The sequence below is a fragment of the Mugil cephalus genome, chromosome 5 (genome assembly GCF_022458985.1).
Source record: "Mugil cephalus isolate CIBA_MC_2020 chromosome 5, CIBA_Mcephalus_1.1, whole genome shotgun sequence".
NCBI classification, from domain to species: Eukaryota; Metazoa; Chordata; class Actinopteri; order Mugiliformes; family Mugilidae; genus Mugil; species Mugil cephalus.
In genome coordinates, this window is record NC_061774.1 from 24811703 (window position 1) to 24831113 (window position 19411).

A 19411-nucleotide genomic window follows, 5' to 3' on the forward strand; every position below is an offset into this window, starting at 1 on the left:
GTGCACAAACAACCCCACAATAGATAGATTGATAGACAAATGTTTCAGCCATCGCTCCCACATTTTCAAACTCGTCATTTATGCACTTGTCTGCTGCATGATTGTGGATTGTGCTGCGGAAAACGTGAGTACTTGCGGTGTCTATTTCCTGGCCCTTTGAACCTGTTTATGGTAAAGTTAACAAAAACATGCTTTTATTATATTGTTTTTATAATCGAGCAGATATAAGCACCTGAAATAGATGTGAACCATACACAGATGAAAGAAATCCCCCCCTGAGAAACTAGTACAAGCTACTCCTCTTCCAGCTTCTTTAATGGGAAAACTAAGTTGTGGTGAAGGCCCTCACACCCGCAGCTGAATGACTCATGTTTTTCCTTTGCCTAGGCTGGTTATGGGAACAGGGGAATGGAGCATGCTAACTCATTTCTAACTGTCCCTTTTCAAGTGTGACTGATCAGAGAAGTCAGTACAAATGTTGTCCCTACAGTCTGTGTGGGTGTCAAACCATATTTGTTTGTGGTGACCTTCACTTCTTGCAGCCTGTGGGCTGCTTGTTCCATTGTGCTTTTGCGCTCTTGTAATTGCTAATCGTTGTCCCCCTAAGTGGGCACTTAATGGTTCAAGCGGAGAAGTGAAAGCGTTGAAGCCACGAGGCTTTCATGATGACCCTTTGACTTACCGTAGGTTTCGATTCAGGCAGTTTCTCTTAAAATAACTTGTCAAGCCCCCCAACCACAGGCACATACTTCCTTCCACCCCCCTGCACTGGGCCTACTCTGCTACATACAACGCAAATAGGTTGACTATAATATATGCAACTGCATTTTCCAGCTATAGATATTGTAATGGGAAAGATTCAACTGACACTACTACCCTTTGATGTCACGTAGTCCATAAGATTATGTATAATGTAAGTTTTACTTCAGTGGGGTACATGTTTTGGACACAAATCATATCTGTAAGAGACAGCTCCTGACTTCCGTACAGCTACCTTTGGCATAACACCCTCCAACTGCAGGATTACAAATGTGCAATCTCATGCTCTGGTGTTTGCGTTGCAAATTAGTCGTAGATTAACTCGCTTTAGTTGGAAGTAAAGCTGTACACAGCAGTGCATGCGCACTTCACATCAAGGTTAACCAGGGCGAATATGATGTAGGGCTAATTCACCTGTGTGCTTTTATTAATGATAGCGTAACAGCACATTTGTTTTGTTTGACTGAAAAAATGGACAAAAATCACTGCCCTTCAGAGATTGGTCTCTTATGGGAGCTTTTTGAGCTTCTCGCAGCCCTGGAGCTTCTACAGTGACACAGTCTGACAGGCCGTCCAGTGACAAAATCAGAATGTGACAGGCAGGTACATCAACGTCATCGAGTACGTCAGCAAGTCGACGCACCATTGCTGTTCACATTGAAGTCGAGCTGAGCTGATAAAAACCTGGGTCTTGCCGGGTCGTTTGACCTGGGTCGAAAACCAATCGACCCTTTCACATTGCATGAAAGGGTTCGATGCGAAAGGGTTGAAGCGTGTACGCTCAAGAAGTCGACCTGGAGCCCGTCGTGGACTTAATTCAAGGTTTTCCCTTCCGTTGAGGCTTGAAATGTTGAGATGTGTCAAACAGTTGGATGTGTATATATGTGTATGTGCTGTTGCTTGTATGTTCTGCAAAGGTTTGGGTCCAATGTTCACTTGACAATACAATAATAATCCAAAAGTAAAGTTTGAGTGAGTCAAGACCTACAACCTTACTAATAAGTTAGCTAGCAAGCTTTAATTAATATCGAGCAAATTCGGCTAGCCAGTATTAGCTAAATTATAACAAAATGTAAGCATCCTTTACGGCACAATTTCTGCATGCTCCAAGTAGTAAAAGATGTGATTTTGAAGCAAGACGTCATCAGCAAGCCTCACCTTCATAGTAATGTAGCTAGCTAGCTCAAATTTCAATTAATATAAAGTATCTAAGATGTAGCACACTTGGCTAGCCAGCTTTAACTTAATGATTACAAGGCCATAACAGCCTTAAAGTTCTTGTTATACAACCACTGGTAAATAACTTAAAGACATATTTTGTAACATTTTCAATAGCGCTAATATCAGTGGTAACCATGACAGGTTGGGTAGGTTCTGGTCATTGTTTATACTCTTAAAAAGGATCCTTAAAAGTTATAGTTGTGTTTTCGGGTCTCCCTCTTATCTGCAGATATCCTGAAAGCTTCTGGCTGGTGGATCATTTGTTGTTGCCAGGGGAGCCTGGCCCTCAACATCGGGCCAGACACAATCCAAACTTAGAGTTTAAACAACACAAAAAAGTCCTAATGTCACTGCAGTTGTGTGAGCTAACGTTCTTCATTAAACTGAATTCAGAATCTGAAAAACACAATCACATCTTGTCCCTTCCAAAGCAAACTCTCTACGTAGAAGATACAAGAACTTGACAAAACTATAATGCACCGTGAAGTCATCACTTGGTCAGAGACTGTTCGGAACATAGCTAAACCTGCTGAAATGAGAGGTTTTGTAGGGGATTTGTTCATTCAAATACATGTTCAATAATGTAAGATGAAGATACACAGGGATACACTTCCTGGGAGGGATACCTGGATTGGCATGTTACACTACCTGGCCCCCCTGACGCACTGCACATTTAATGGGTGTGCACCGGCAGGAAAGACTTACCTAAATTGGCTAGACACCTGTCACAGAGGCATAAAAATACAAAATGAGAGGAGTATGACTGTTCTGTCAATGTGAAAACAAATTAGCATATTTACAAAAGTGTGCAAAAATGGTAAAAGGTAAAAATTTGAATGGTATTTCGGGACTGGATTTTTTCCACCTATGCACAATATGAGGCAGAGGCTCAGGTTACACACTCCTCTGCCCCTGCAGGAAACAAGAAAGAAAGCTCTCTCTGTTCCACTCTCGCTAGCGCTCGATGCTGAAAAAAACAATGCAAAATAGGGGAAATGTGTCTGTGAGATGTGTTATTTCACTATTCACCACGACAGCTGTGTAGGGGCATAACAGCTGGTATTTATCATTGATTTTTTTTCGTGTAGGCAACACGTGTAGGCAACACTCTTGTTCGGACCCGAGTCCGAACAAGAGTGAAAATGAAAACAAAGTGTGCCTGCACAGATAAGGCACAAATCAAATATAAAGATATTTTAAAATGCAAAATTCACCATCATGTATTCCCGCTGACTCACCAGAGCAAAGTCAGGACACTATTCTCATGTCACTCTCTTAAGTGCAAGCTGCAGATACCAGCCTACGTAGCTGCGGGTTTAAACATAATCTAATTTATCCCCTAGCTCAAAATAGAAAGTGACATCTCCGATGACTAGTGCTGTCATTTTATCATTGCCTCAGACAATGCTTTTCCTCTAGATAACAAAGTGGGAGTGTGTAAAAAACCCCTGAGATTATCAGTGTGAGGTGAGAAAACAGGCATGTGCGGGCACCTATTTTAAGTTATCTGGATGTAGGGAAATTCCTGCAATATAAAATTAACTTAATTTTGTCTTACGTGACTTGGAGGTTTGCAGGCAGCCAGAGTAGGTGTCCGAACTCTCATCATGAGGTAAGACGTTCATCTGACAGGAGGAAGAAGGAGGAGGAGGAAACTGGCACCCTGTAAAAATATATCACACTGTTGGTCATGCCAGCAGGGGAGGCGAGAGTGGAAGCCCCTTTTAGACTTTCTCCGACTTCCTCCACGCTCACACTGTGCGAGTGAATTGAAACTAACGAGGCAAATGTATGCATGGGTATAACATAGCACTTTGGTCAAAGGTGCTGAAACGCAGAGACACTTCTCAGGAAATAGTTGTGTTTTTGTTCATGCAGACAAGAAAGCACACACAAAGAAAAAAAAAGTAGCCTGCACGTGCAAAGTATCAGCAGTTTGTCAACAGTGGTTGGACTGTTTTCTTAAATATATTTGTGCAACTTGGAAACTAATTCCAGATACTCTACTTATCCATATATTAGACATCTTAATTCATGAGTAATTTCATTTCTAAATCTGGCATCTACCATCTAATCTAGCAACCTGCTAAATGCATGAAGTTGGGTGGCAATGGCAACATGCTAGCTAAAGTTTAGCAACTATAATGTGATAAATATTAGCAAGCGGATATTTTCCAATTAGCCCTACATACAGTACTTAATGAGGCTAAAATTAATATTTAAATGTCAGTATTGTGTACAAAATATATTTTTTAGCCATTTTGCTTGAATATATAAAATAAATAAATAAATAAATTTGTGGCGGTGTCAGAATCATGCCATTATAACCGAAATAACGACACTTCCTTCCTGACAACTACAAATGTAAAACAAACAAAAAGTGGCGGACCAGACATCTCTGGGGAAAATCCCCGAAAATGTTCCAGACTGTAGCGTTTTATGCATGAGAAATAATAACTAGGCCTCGAGCGCTGCTCCTTATAATGATAATAATGCCATGCTATCGTACATTTTTCAAACATTGTAGTCCGTCCTGCTTTGTAAACGATCTCTGCAGGCCGCGTCAACGAATCAGTGGAGAACCTTCGACGCATGCGCATTTAGCGCATCTAATCACTCACGTTCAAGGGCGTCCGTTATTTGCCGTTGGTGAGTGGAACATTTTTTAAAAAATAAACAGAAAAGTATAACAAGTTCAGCTTTTTTACCTGTCAAGTTTCCCGTCGAAATGCTGAAGTTACATATTGAAACTGACACCGCGAAAAAAGTCCCGTTATGGTCGCAGCAGTTTTAGCGGGTTCTTTTTTTGTGGCTGTTGTCGGATGAGTCTCTGATGAAAGGCTAGCCTCCAGCTTTAGCTAGCCTAGCCTAGCTTCCCAGTTACTGTGCAGTTACTTTTCTTCGTTGAGTAGAAGGACAAGTTTAAATAGTTTTGAGATGAGATTTTAAATCGACGCATAATAATAGTAATAGCCCTTAATTTATATAGCATAAGTCATGCATAAAATAAACTGATGAGTAGAAAAGACCATCAAAACGTTGGTTAGAAAAAATAAAATCATGGATAATAATAATAAAAAGCCGAATAAAAACGTGTACACATTTCAAGCGAAAACGGTGCGTGTTCAAATTTCGTTTTAAGGTTTCAACAGATTTAGAGCTCCTAAAACCCTTGGGTAGACTTTTTCCAGAGTTTAAGGCCGTAAAAAGCAAAGTCTGCCTCTTCATGTCTTTTGGTTGAAACCTTTGAACAGCCAGGAGATTTGAGCCTGAGTGTCTTATATTATATATTTTGAGCATGTCAGACAGATAAGATGAGGCATTTAGAGCTTTAACCCTCATACCTGATTTAAAAATTGTTCCATTAAGGGACAAAATGTCCTAAAAATTGCATAGCATTTTAAAATTTTTCTACTTATTTTGCATAAATCTCTTAATCCGCTTGCGTACTAATCAGAAATATCATAAATATATTTATATGCCAATGTCTGTGATGGTGTTTTTTTTTAACAAAACAAAACAAAACTGAAATATTTTCAATCTTGGGGGAATTGTTAGAGCCGTGGACGTGTCAATGATTAGTAGCATCACTGCTTTTGATGGATTTTTGTAGTGTCCGATTTTCAATTTAGTTACACAGATGAAAATTTTAATAACTACCACTAATTTATATAAAAAAAAAATAAATAACATGGAAAAGGACACTTTTGTCCTTATCAAGGCATGTGGGTTAAGCCAATAAAATAATTTTAAGGTAGCTAGCTCTTGCACTCTTGCACACTTTAACATCTAGCAAATTCGACTATTCAGTTTAGCTGAATGATGACAATATGTATATGTATATAAGCATCCTGAACTTAAATTTTCAGTGCAAGTTTTGCCTGCTGAAAGTAGTAAAAGGTCTGATATTGAAGCGAGATGTCATCAGCAAGCTACGCCTTCCTGTTGAAGTACCTAGCTTAGACTTTTACTAAGATGACTAATGACCCACAAGGGAAATTGTTAGGTCACAGTAGCTTAGGTTCGCTTAAGAAGCACTCTCAAGAACCACAAGTCAAAACAACAACATCTTTACTTTCCCTTTTTTACATCAACCGACACCACACAGTCAATTACAAACAGTCCAGAAATAGGCTAAATAAAAGCAGCCAAATCAGATAAAAATGGTCAAAAAACATGGGGATTGGTTTTTGGGACAGGAAAACAAGGACTAGTCAATAAAAGAAAGAAAAAAAAAAACACTAACACACCAGGAATAACGTAAAAAGGTTAACATCTCTGAGATACTGGTGAAAGAAATAGCTTGAATTCCAGTTAATATCTAGTATCTATTATGTAGCACACTTGGCTAGCCAGCTTTAGCAGCCTTACATTTCTTTTTATGCAAGCACCGGTAAATAACTTAAAGGCACATCTTTGAAACATTTTCAGTAATAATGTTAGTGGTAATCATGACAAGCTGGGAAAAGCGTCCTTAAAAGTTGTGGTTTTATTTTCAGTTCTCTCTCTTTTCCGCTTATTTCCTGAAAGCTGGCAGGATGTTTCCGGCTGGTGGATCATTTGACGTTGCCAGGGGAGCCTGTTTTGCGAGGATGCTGACGAAAAACCGTCCCTCTACATCAGGCCAGACCCAGTCGCACAAACCTCAGTCCGCCTCGACGGGTTCAAGGGAATGTGTCTTTGACCGAAAAGGGAAAAGAAACTTCAAGTCGGGTGAGTTAGAGAATGTGATTTGCCTCAATTGCACAGCAACACATCATTGCTAGTCAAGTTAACTACAAATGCAGATAATATCTTCAGATTTGGACAAGTAAGGTATAGACATGTTTGAACAGCTCATCCTCCCCTTTGAGTTCTGAATTCAGTTGCAAGGGTATATTTTTTGCAATAATTTCCTTGGGTGTAGCATATTTATTTATTTGCTCATTTTTATATCGCCCCAACTCAGGTTATCCTTTCAGACCAGAAGTCCCGCCGTCTGTGCTGATTAACAAATACAAGTCTGGTGAGACACATGCCGTGTCTTTGCTCCATCAGCTCTCCCAGACTTTGAAGTTTCACCTGGAAATAAAGGAGACTGTAAGCACAGGTAAAACCGCAGACCACGGGTATGTGCTCTAAAAAATGATTCCAGAGATCCCTGATTTTAGTATTAGCATGCAAAAACTGTACTTGTCTGATTTCAGTGATGACAACTATTTTATCTGCCCATAGGCAGACTAGGATAAAACCTCCAGGATAGTCTTAACTCCTTACTTCCCATAGCTGCTTAAAAGGCATAAACGGAGGACATGGCTGCAATCATGTTCTTAACTTGTTTTCATAGGTAACGTACCAGGACTTTGTTTTGCCTTTTGCGCTGTGATTGATGGCGTCGAGTACAAGACTGGCATGGGCATAACCAAGAAGGAGGCTAGGCTCCGAGCAGCAGAACTCGCTCTGCAGGACTTGCTTCCCTCCTTGGAAAGTCTCAAAACTATCCTCCCCAAGGTTCCAGGTAAATTCTGATCATTAAAAAAGTGTATTGCCGTAGCAGACTTGATGATTCAGTGTTAGAAAACAATTAAACCTCATCAAGAAGCTATTTGATTCTAAACTCAATATCATTAGAAAAGTAAGAGACTTCTCCTGGGTGCAACCATGTATTACTGCAAGTAGACTACGTCCTTTATCCTCTGCATTTGATATGTTTTGATTAACTATTACAGGAATTAACTGGTTAACGGTAAGACAGGGACATTCCTAGTAGGCAGTAGTCTCTGAACACCTTTTCTATACCTTTATTAGTACCTGGTGGAGGGGCCGATAATTGCAGCTTGTCTAAAAACTGTTAGAGTTGAGTGAAGCGTCTTATAAAATGACCCTGATCTTGTTGTCTTCCATGTCTCTTGTTTCCTTAGACGTCCCTCCACTTCTGCCAGTAAAAAATGAGCCTTCAGTCACTGAAGCCCAACCTTGGAGAGCAATTCCTGGTACTTTTGGACTCCTATGTGATTCACGCACTCTCTCGAATGCTGCAGTACATTACACCTTGACTTGATTTGTTTGAATTAGAAGTGCACAACTGTACCAGTTTACACTGAGACACATTGCATAAAATCATATAGCTACAACTCAAACATTGTAGCCACAAACCACTGCTCATTCTGGGCCTGCTGACTAAAATTTCACTTTTGTTACCAGGAAGTCTCATGATAGCATCAGTACCATATAAGGTGTGTCACTTTCCTCACTTTATCTGCACCATCTTGTGGCTCATTTGCTGTGGGTACAGTCCATTAAGATGAACTTTAACGTAGTTCAGGCAGGGAGCATTCGTGCATCACAACAGCATTAATGCACCTGTGCAAATGCCACCATGGCTGTTGCTGAGATATATTTTATTTTGAAACAACAAAAGAGTTGACGTTGCAGTATTTCCGGGCCATATAATATGAGGCAGAAATCACTACAAACATATTTTCCTATGGAACAGAGTGTACATATTGCACTTCCACATACACGTTACTCATTCATCATAATTATAATTGGATAGCTTAATATCAGCTCCATTTTTTTTTTACTTTATCTTATTTTTTTGCTGTTCAGAAAGGAAGAATTCTGTCAACCTCCAGATTCCGCGTGCCGTCAGTGATCAGCTCATCAACCTGATGAACAGCCACCCAGAATTCTCTGACTGCACAGCCACCACAGCAGCTTTCGTTCTTCAGACTGGTAAGAAAATAGGCTGGATGGACGGTATCACGCCCCAGAAACTAACCAGGTTGTTTTTTGGCAAACTGGGCAGGTCTCATCATCCTGCAGTTATCCACTCCCACCTGAATGAACAATTCTCCAACCTGCCTCTGATTCCTCTTATATTGCCAAGCTGCCATGCAACATTAGCAGCTTTAGTCGCATATATGTATCTATGACAGATGTTTGTTTATATTGTTTGTTATGCTGTTCTCTTTCTTTTCTGTTTCTACCCGGCCGGCCTCAGAGAGCTGGGTCCCTTCATATGAGCTGGGTTCTGCCCAAGGTTTCTTCCTGTTAAAAAGGGAGTTTTTCTTGCCACCGTTGCCCTCAGGCTTCCTCTGGAGGTTTCAGGCCGGGTTGAACGTTGAACAAAAACATGTACGCTTGAGTCCTAGAGTTTAAATAGTTGTGGGGACTCCTGGAGAGTAACTATCCACAGATGAGCTCCCACACGGTCTACATACTGTACCTTCAGCTTTTACGTTGGGTCACTCCAAGGGGAGCTTTTTCATTTAAAAATATCACGTCCCTTTCCTTTTTCTGAATTCTCAGTTCTGATGTAGTGATATCACTTTTGTGTGATGTACTATAACTTATACAATAATTTAGAACTGTTCTTACAACTATGAAAACTCTCTACTGTGCCCATAGCCAACAGATTTGAGGTGGTTGCCCTCGGCACTGGGGACTTTAACACCAAAGAGATCACCCTGTCGAATGGACGGATTGTACATGACTCACATGCAGTTGTCACTGCGAGGAGATCTCTGATGAGGTTAGTTGCAAAGATGGCCCTGTGTGCACATTTTGTGTGTAATCTTATGCTATGAGGCATGTAGTCTTCTCATCGTTATTTTGTAGTGGATGCACCAACAATGAAAACAGCATGTTTTCTTTAAATGTTATAATTGAAAGCACAGAGCTAATAAATCCACCCATAAAAAATCCTAAATAGACACTTAAATAATAAAGAAGTCCAGCATTCACCACTAAAGAATTATTAAAGTTTATTGATCAAAATATTCTAAATATATCAAACTGTGATACTGAGAGTATTTTTTTCAGACATATTATGTGGTTGGAGTTTGCATGTTCTCTCTGTGTCCACGTGGGTTCTCTCCGGGTTCTCCGGTTTCCTCCCACCCTCCAAAGACGTGCTCGTTAGGCTGATTGGTGACTCTAAATTGACCCTAGTTGTGAGTGTGAGTGCGGATGGTTGTTTGTCTCCGTGTTAGCCCAGCGATAGGCTGGCGACCTGTCCGGGGTGGACCCCGCCTCTCGCCCGATGACAGCTGGGATAGGCTCCAGCAACCCCCTGCGACCCTAGTGAGGATTAAGTGGTAGTAGAAGATGAGATGAGATATTATGTGGTTCAGAGCTGTGTTACACATTAGCTTGATTTATGAAATTGTCAAGCAAACAAACCCCAGTAAAATCCATCCTAATGTTTCTGGGTCGATTGCACCACTACAATGTGAGCAGCACTGGTCAATCAACCATTCAACCAATTCTGTGTAAGAAGGCTGATCTTTAATTTAATTTGTGTAATGTCTGCTTTCAGCTTTCAGGGCTAAGTGGTGCCCTGCCCAATCTGTCAGTGACTTCAAGTTTTTAGACATGAACCGACTTCACAGTGTGTACAGATCTCATCCATAACTGAAATCTCTGTTCTAAACTCTAAGGGATGATAACATGCAATACATCATTTTTAGAAAGTCATTATGCTGGCAAATGTTAGTTAATTGCCCCAATTTATACTAGAAGGTCATCTTTTGACTAGTTAAACAAATAAAAGTGAATTTGTAAAATAAAGTTTTACAAAAGGATTTTAATATTTAATTATTTAATATTTTTGAAACATTTAGCAGAAGTTGTGAGTAACTGTATCGTTTTTCACTTCTAGAGAATGTCACTACACATCCTGCTTATAATGAGTCATTCCCACACTGTTGTTACAGGTTTCTGTACCGGCACTTGCTGATGTTTTACAGCAGAAATGACAATTTGATGAAGAAGTCGATCTTCCAGCAGAACGGCAGCAGCAGCAGCAGCAGCAGCCTCCTCAGCTTGAAGAGCGGAACCACCCTTCACCTTTATGTGAACCAACCACCGAAGGGTGCCGCTCAGGTCCCCTCCAAACTGTGAGTGTGTGTCAGCTGATTTGCTATGATTTTTTTTAAACATTTAGGAACTACCTTTACACTATTTACCAATTTACCAGTTTATTGTAGTTGTGTACGATAACAGCAGCAACATGTGAACGCTCGGGGTGGCTCTGGGAACTCGTCTTGACTGCACGTGCAAATAATGTACAAACTAATCCGCATTTGTGCAGTGACGCGCTAGAGAGTTTCCAATCATATCTTTCCAGGGGTACACCCAGAGGTTATGGCATGTTTTATGACTAGTTTTCTCCTATTTTAATTGCAAAAGTGCAACAGAAAAGTGCAAGGCAGTGTGCACACACTTGTGTGGGTGTTTCAAAGTGCAAAAAAGGCAAGCCGAAATAAGCTAATAATCTTGAAGTGCTGGGTGGTGATAGATGAATAAATACAACCATTCATGTAACCACAATTCAAAGCTATTTTGGGTTTATTTCCACTGTATTGGACGCCTTAAATGATTGCACCATACTGTAAATCGTGAACAGTATTTATTACGTAATGCATTTTGGCATAATGGCGCAGAAGATTAATGCGACGCAGTTCCCAAATTAACTACGGTCTTAATGGGCCAGTCTGGCGTGTAATACACAGTTGGATATAAATGCGTTTTGGCAGCGCTTCTCCAACCAGAGGCTGTACATTTATCATCATATCTCTCCTGCTGCCTTCAGATAACTGCAGGGATTTAATGGACTGAAAGCCACGTACTGTAGCCTACACTAATTGTTGCTGTTCACTAGAAGCGTCTGGTGATGTGATTTATGGAAAGCTGGAAGCGGTTTAAGAAGTCATCTCGGAGTTGATTTATTCATCAGTTTTTTTTAATCAGTTATTTAGTGCTGTGACTACTCTCCCTAAAGTGTGTGTGCCTCGATGTGATTTCACAATGCAGAAGGTTCATTTAGTGAGAAATTAAGTTTGCGTCTGGTTCACACCTGTGTTCTTTGGTTAACCAAACACAAACCAATGAACATTGAAGCCGCTTTGAATATGCAGTATGTACACAATGACAGATCACCACAGTACTGGAAAAGGTTTTTCCTGATGTCATCAAATGTACAGCTGGTAAAACAAGTATTGAACACACACAATTTTTCATAGTAAACATATTTCTAAAGGTGCTATTGACATGAAATTTCACCAGGTGTCGGTAACACATGGTACACATCTTTCTATGGTAATACATACGTAGAAAGAAACCAAAACAAATAAGTTAAAAAATTAAGTTATGTGTAATAATGTAAAATAACAGAGGGAAGAAGTATTGAACACGCACAGAAAGGGAGGTGGTGATCAGTGCTGATCAGTGATCAGAAAACCACCCTGATGAAAATCAGCTGGTTCGGTCCAAACTGTTGGCCAAAAAAAAGGTGTGGCATTACCAAGGTGTCACACAATGATGGGTGAAAGCAAAGAAGTGAGCACTGTTAGGGCCATAATCCTGAAGTGGAAGGAACATTATTCGACCATGAACCGGCAACAACCAGGTGCTTCTGGCAAGATTTCTGACAGAGGAGTGAAAAGAGTTATCAAAAGAGGCGTCCAAGAGCATAGGTTCACTTGTGGAGAGCCACGCAAGACTCCATTTCTGAAGAAAATCATGTTGAAGCTGGTTTAAAGTTTGCTGCACAACATTTGGACCAGCTGTAAAGTACTGGGAGAACATAGTCTGGTCAGATGAGAGCAACACTGAACTCTTTGGACGCTGTAACACACACCATGTTTGGAGGACAAAATGCGCTGCACATCATCCCAAACACACCACACGGACAGTGAAGTTTGGTGGTGGGAACATCAGGGTGTGGGGCTGTTTTTCTGCATATGGTCCTGGCAAACTTCATATAACTGAAAGGAGGATGGGAAAAATGTACCAAGACATTCTTGAGAAAAATCTGCTGCCATCTACCAGAATGAAGATGAAACGAGGGTGGACATTTCAGCGAGACAATGATCCCAAACACAGAGCCAAGGAAACTCAACCGGCTTCAGAGGAAGAAAATAAAGCTGCTACAAAGGCCCAGTCAGTCACCTGACTTGAACCCTATTGAGAATCTATGGAAAGAACTAGAAGTCAGCGTTCATAGAAGAGAGGCCCACGGAACCTCCAACATTTAAAGACTGTTTATGTGGAAGAATGGGCCAAAATCACACCTGAGCAAAGCATGCGACTAGTTTCCCCACACAGGAGGTTAAATAAATATCAGTGTGTTCAGTACCCTGTGTCATTTCACATTCTTACACATAACTTAATTTCCTGAACTTATTTGTTTTGGTTTCTTTCTGTGTAAGGATTACTTGGATTGTTACCAAAACCTGGTGAAAGTATTTCATATCAATAGCACCTTTAGAAATATGTTTACTATGAAAAATTGTGATGTGTTCAATGCTTATTATATCCGCTGTGTACGTAGTATCACAGTTTGTTATGTACACTCGCAGGCCCACTCGCGTTTGTTTAAAAGAGAGCTGTTGATTCAACTATGTTTTCTTTGTTATTGTATCACTTCTGTCAGAATGGCTGAATGTGGAAGAGTTGCCCAATCTGGTCAAAGTTGGAGATTATTGCAGCCAAAGGAAGTTCCTGTTTTCTTTTTTGAATGTGTGGCGGCAATAAAGTTGTGAAATATTATCATTTAAAATAGAAACTAACTTTGAAGTACCTGATTCGATTGAACCTCCCACTTGTTTGTACCTCTCCTCCCACCTGGAGACCTCTGGAGACAATACGAAAGTGAAACGAAAGTATCGTTCAAGTTCGATTGTGTTGTGTATTTACATTTGTTTTCTTGACGTGCACTGAGTTCTCAGTCACTGTGCAACCATGGGCAAAGTAGCATGACTTATCCTCAGCTCTTGGTTTAATTCTCAGGCGCCTGAATCCACTGTCCATTTCAGCCTGGGAAGTAAACAATGAGATCAGCCTACATCTGTCAGTGGAGGGCAAGGTGTTGTACTCTTTGTCATTCATAGAAATCTCAGCGTTGCTTAACTTGTCTTCATATATCGGATTGCAGCTGTCAGCTGTACTGTTGATGCATAACTACGAATTTGTTTCCGTTAAAGGTGTTCTCCGTTTTTTCGTCCGTCCTCGACCACTCTGCCTCCAAGGTGGTCAGCATGTCCACCACGGACAAGATCACCCAGTGGCAGGTCCTAGGCTACCAGGGGGCCTTGCTAAGCCACTTCATCGAGCCCATCTATGCCCAAAGCATCCTTATAGGTTAGTCATACCACACCAGTGCTCAGACTGGGAGGCAGTCAGTATATTCAGTGAATGAACTTCCTGATAAAGTCTCATTTTAAAGCTTTGGCGGGTGATATTAGCTGAGACAGTACAGTCGGGGCAAAGTCAATTTTACAAACCAATTGACAGAAAGTAGCAGCAGTTTAATGGATTGTACTGTAGGCTAATGGTATATAATTTTAATAACATTAAATGTTATGGTATTTTTGCAGAAAACTTTGACCTACTTGTTAAAACACCGCTTCCAAAATCTTAAATACAGGCTTTGTTTTTGTTATTTTCAACCAGTTTTCCTTTTCTTAACCATGACGACTGTAGAGCAGAAATTTGCCTATGAATTTGACCTTCCAGGTGACTCTGACTGCAGTGAGATTCGGGGCATGGAGATCTCCGTGAGCCAGCGTGTGGAGGGCATCACAAGTCAGCTGCCCATGTTCTACTGCATGATGAGGCCTCACATCAGCCTGGTGCCTTCGGTGGCTACCAACAGCCCAGGCAGGTGCCAGCTGACCCATGGCATCAACTGGAGTGAAGGGGACAGCTCGCTTGAGGTTGTGGACGGACTGGAGGGAAAAACCATAGAGCAGTAAGAAAGCTGGCAGTAGGACCGTGATATTTTGTATGAGTGTGTTCTGTTGTCGGCCATATTTGTTGACATAAGTGAGTGGCAAGACCATAGCTTAAGTATAACACGGATTCTCTTGTCTCAGATCCCCCTTTAAGAGTGGTTCTGCACTGGCAAGCCGCTTGTGCAAAGCAGCGATGCTCCACCGCTTCAAGTTGGTGGCCAAAGAAGCCCAGAGGCAGGACCTGCTGGCCACAAGCTCCTACCGAGAGGCCAAGGTAACCTCACATATCAGTGTTCCAACCTACGTTACTCTGCAGTTTATTACGCCGAAGGAATTCATTCACCAACACACTTAGCATATTGTATTGTGTGTTTCTCTTAGTTTAAGCACGCAGCAGTAGATTTTTATACATCTATTGCAAATGGACTTGTGAAATTCATTCCACTTGTATTGTTTGTCACTGAAGAGGATGGCAAAGCCGTACCAGGAGGCCAAGAGTGTGCTGCGGGCGTACCTGTTTCAGCAGGGCTTCGGTTCCTGGCTTGACAAGGTTTCTGTCGGTGATCACTTCAGCATGTGAATACAGCCACACTGTTACCAAAAAAGAAAAAGAAAATACAATAAACAATGTTTGTTTAAAACAAAACAAACAAAAAAAGGCGTACACCGACATTTTGTTAACGAGGAGCACTTCCTGCTGTGGGACCTGACTATTCTGGTCATAAGAAAGTTTGGGTTTGTGGAAGACTCAGAATCAGTCCCTGTTCATGTGTTAAGAGACGTTTGCGTCCTGAGATTCCCAGAAGAGGAATACAAATATTATAAGTTGGTATAAATGTGGAATATTTGATGCAAAGCACACGAGCCCACAACGGATCTTAATCAGGATAATAGTTCTGCTTCTTCAGTTGTTACATTTCTGCAAAGACGGTGCACGTGTTTCATTTATAATGAACAGAGAATGGTATAATCCAAACGTTTCTGTCCATCTTTTGAACTCTGTTTGTGGTTGTAAAGGCCCTGAAGTAGCACAGGTGTGTTTTGTTATAACTGTTTCATGATAAATCTTTTTGCATGATCTAGTTAATGCGTGTTTTGTGTTTTTACTTTGTAGAAAGCTACTTCTTTGTGTTTATCGGCCGATCCTACACCACTGCGTCTGGCGCTTTACGTTGCATTTCTTGATGTTTTGCTTTGATGCAGCTGCTGGGTCATGGGAACCCGTGCATGAACTTTGGAGGTCTGTAGCGTTTGACCCTGCGGAAAGTTTGTGGCTGAGTTGCTGTTGTTCCCAGTCACTTCCACTGTGCTGTGCAACCACTGACAGTTGACTGTGGAATATTTAATAGGGGAAATTTCATGACTTGGACTTGTTGCACAGGTGGCACAGTGGAATTCACTGAGCCCCTGAGAGTGACCCACTCTCTCACAAATGTTTGTAGTAGCAGTCTGCATGCCTAGGTACTTGATTTCATACACCTGTGGCCATGAAAGTGATGAGAACGTTTGAATTCAGTTACAGCGAATACTTTTTTGCACTATAGCGTATCTGCAGGTTATAAAAGCTCTCACCTATAGATAAGAAATCACACGGTCTGCTTTGGTTTTGTTTAAGTGGTAAATTAAAAAAACAAAACCCTCACTCTTAGACTGTGGTGTGAGTTGAGTGTAAGCCTATCTTTTAGTCCTTGTATCAGTGCTCTGTAGTGGTGAGCGTGCAAATGTGACGAATGTCTTTGTCTGTTCCACTATTGCACACTTGGCTATCAGTTATGTTGTTTACTGCTAAAGGCTTAATGCTTTAAAGTCAACATATATGACTGAGACCACATCCGTCTTTCTCTTTCACTTTGACGAGCAGTTACTTACCCAGGGGGAGCTGCAAATTCATAAATTGTAACCTTCGTATATTGTTTGGTCAAATTAGTAATAAATAGTTTGGAATGCAAATTTACGTTAACAAAAACATAAAAAGCCTAACTTTAGGGAGCATTGCAAGTACTGCATAAAAAAAAAAAGTTGTGCCTATTATGCAGCGTCGGGCTGTTCAACCAAGTTGACCCCCTTGCTGATGAAAACAGTTTGCCTCATTATATTACATACACATACAGGAAATGCACTGGTTTCCTGTATATGCGTTGCAACACATTATTTACTCAAGTCTTCAGCAGCATTGTGAATGGAGTTGCGTGTAGACTTCCTACTGGTTTTGGGCAACCGAGGGAATTGCAGCTGCACGCAGGAGAATTTCAGTCCAAGGACCAAGCCTGTCAGTTGTATGTATAGCCCCAGGTTTCATGCTCCTTGTATGCTGTTGCTTTGACATCTTATGCAGTGCGGTGTGTGTGATCTTAACGTGTAGCGTAGTGCAGCCAGGCAGCACTTTACGTAGTCTTTAATTTAATATCAGTTTGGGTGTGTGTTAAAATGGTTAAATGCAATCTAGGTTTGGTGTGATGCGTTCTAAACTAATGCTATTTGCAACTATTTAGCGTCCGTGTGTGATATCTGATGATCTTGTCTTCATTGTATGCAACAATAATAGGAAGTTGTATCAACTGAAGAAATCCAATTCTTAAGGCTGCATTGATGTTATGATGTAATCTGTTTGGCAGCGAGGTCAAAGTTAAGCCTTTCTGTGCATGTTAATGAAATACGGCTGTTTTTCACGGTCTTTTCTTGTGTTGTGGCTGGAATCTACTGTGGGTTTTTTCTACTCACTAAAATATACCGTTAATTGATGGTATTTATGTTAATTTTAGTATTGTTTCTTCTGTTATATATGTGGTTGTTGAATCAGGCCCTGGTTTGATTCATTTCCCCTAAACAGAAGCAGATTCATGCAACATTAAAGTTAATGCGCCCTGCCTTTTTCTTTTTTTCTTTTTTTTTTTTTGTTTGACTTCAGTCACTGAGGTGATACTAGTAGGTTTTGAGATAAACAGGATACGCAACTCTCTTGATGTGGTTACAAAGTGAAAACTTTTGAGACCTTAGCTCTAAGAAGCTGTAACACCTTTGCCGTGGTGCTGTGCAAAACAGATGGGTGGTATTTTCAGCATTCCTGTAAGTAGACCCTGGATTAAAGTATCAAATGCATTGTGCAAGCATTATCTTCTTCCACAAAATGGACACTTGCAAATATTGAAAAGATCCAATTTAAATGAAAAAGGAAGGAATAGAGTAGCTAATTTGCAGTGACGAAAAGGACATGGATGATTTGCAGGGTATTAAGATCACAGACGACTTTTGCTATTACTGCAAATTACTGGAGGTCCCTATGTAGAACTAGTCTGGTGCGAATAGGGCTGATATTAATCACTACATTGGTCTGTCCAGTGTGAAGGGTGAGAATCTTCTGCATAAAAATGATTCAAAATATTCACAGATTGTCACACAGATTCTGAAAGAAGACAAAGAAAACCCAATCAAACAAATGAAGCACACGTGTTCTCTACGTGTGTATTTAATCAAGAAATGTATCATTTGTACATAGGTTTGAACCCCTGTTTTCAGTCTCTGGTAGAAGCTCTGGTCTCTGGTCGTCCACAGCTGCTTGAATGAATTTTAGCCTTGGTCATAGTCTTGCTGCATGACCTAAGATTTACATATGTCCTGACATTTTCTTTCAGAATGTCCTGGTATAATTCAGAAAAATTAGCAGTGCCCAGCAGTCTGGCCCAGATTTAGCAAAACAGGCAATATCAGGAATATTATCACCCCTTCTTAAAGTGTTTGGGACATGATGCACATGATGGGGACTGCCAGAAATGTTCCTCTTAGAACATTAACCCTTTAAGCCTCAACCAATTTTCTCAGGACAGGACAGTGTGACAGAGTTACACACAGGCCCCTCTAGTCTGGACAGTGCAAAAAAAAATGACTGTATACCGTTCACATGTTAAAAGGGCATTTAAAATGCATTTAAAAGGTCAGTAGGTAGGCTTGACGCTTCTAGCAGTGCAGTGCGGGTTGCAGATCGAAATCAACTGAATGCCCCTCCCTTTTGTAGCATGCCGCGTCAGAGGTTTTCTGTTCTCGGCTGCAGACATGTTGGTGAGACACTGCAAAAGCCGCTCCCGGGGGCTCTTTCTAAGATTCTAAAAACGAATCATAGTTGCATGTCATTATACGTGATACATAATGAAGACTCAGCATTTCAAAGTCATAACGTTTTAGCAAAAATAACTGTTTTGGTGTGAATTCACACATCTGAGAATAAATTGTGTTTTTGGGGTGTGAGGTCGTCAGCTCTTGATAATGTTTGGTATATGAAGGACGTTGTTAGTGGGGGTTGTTAGTTTGGGTCCTATGAGTTGAGAGGAGGGATGTCTGCGGATCATCCCACAGATACTTGATCAGTTTGGGATCTAGAGAATTTGGAGGGTTTTTGTGTGTGCGCCTGTTTCAGGCTGCATCCTGCTGGGGATAGTCTGGTCTAGGTGGAGGCTACGTCTAAGTAACATCCGCATTATTGTCACAAGATGTTCAGTGTTATCCACTTCTCCTGTCAGTGGTTATAATGTTGTGGCTGATCGGTGTATATGTTTTTAACATATACAGTACTGTCTAAAGGTTTTAGGCAGGGGTGCAAAAAAATGCTGTTAACTAAGAATATATAAAATATAATAATTGTTTGTTCTTATCAATTTACAAAATGCAAATAAAAATCAAAATTGTCTCAATATTTGGTGTTACCACCCTTTTCCTTCAAA

General features: G+C 40.8%; 1 protein-coding gene across 4 annotated transcripts; it reads left to right on the forward strand.

The window, feature by feature from the left end:
- Window positions 1–4514: 4514 nt before the first annotated feature.
- On the forward strand, window positions 4515–15778 carry adad1 (adenosine deaminase domain containing 1 (testis-specific)). 4 transcript variants are annotated; one of them, XM_047585343.1, is made up of 13 exons: window positions 4515–4629; window positions 6480–6693; window positions 6929–7069; window positions 7307–7477; window positions 7881–7952; window positions 8569–8694; window positions 9370–9493; window positions 10677–10859; window positions 13753–13828; window positions 13947–14103; window positions 14479–14713; window positions 14838–14970; window positions 15163–15778. In XM_047585343.1, exons 2-13 carry the CDS (start codon window positions 6519–6521, stop codon window positions 15274–15276), a joined length of 1707 nt encoding a protein of 568 aa, XP_047441299.1. In that variant the 5' UTR covers window positions 4515–4629; window positions 6480–6518; the 3' UTR covers window positions 15277–15778. The 4 variants fall into 4 exon arrangements, with proteins under 4 accessions (XP_047441299.1, XP_047441302.1, XP_047441298.1 ...); XM_047585346.1 differs by having other exon boundaries at window positions 4572–4629; window positions 6511–6693; XM_047585342.1 differs by lacking the exon at window positions 4515–4629 and adding an exon at window positions 4636–4802.
- The last annotated feature ends 3633 nt before the right edge of the window (window positions 15779–19411 follow it).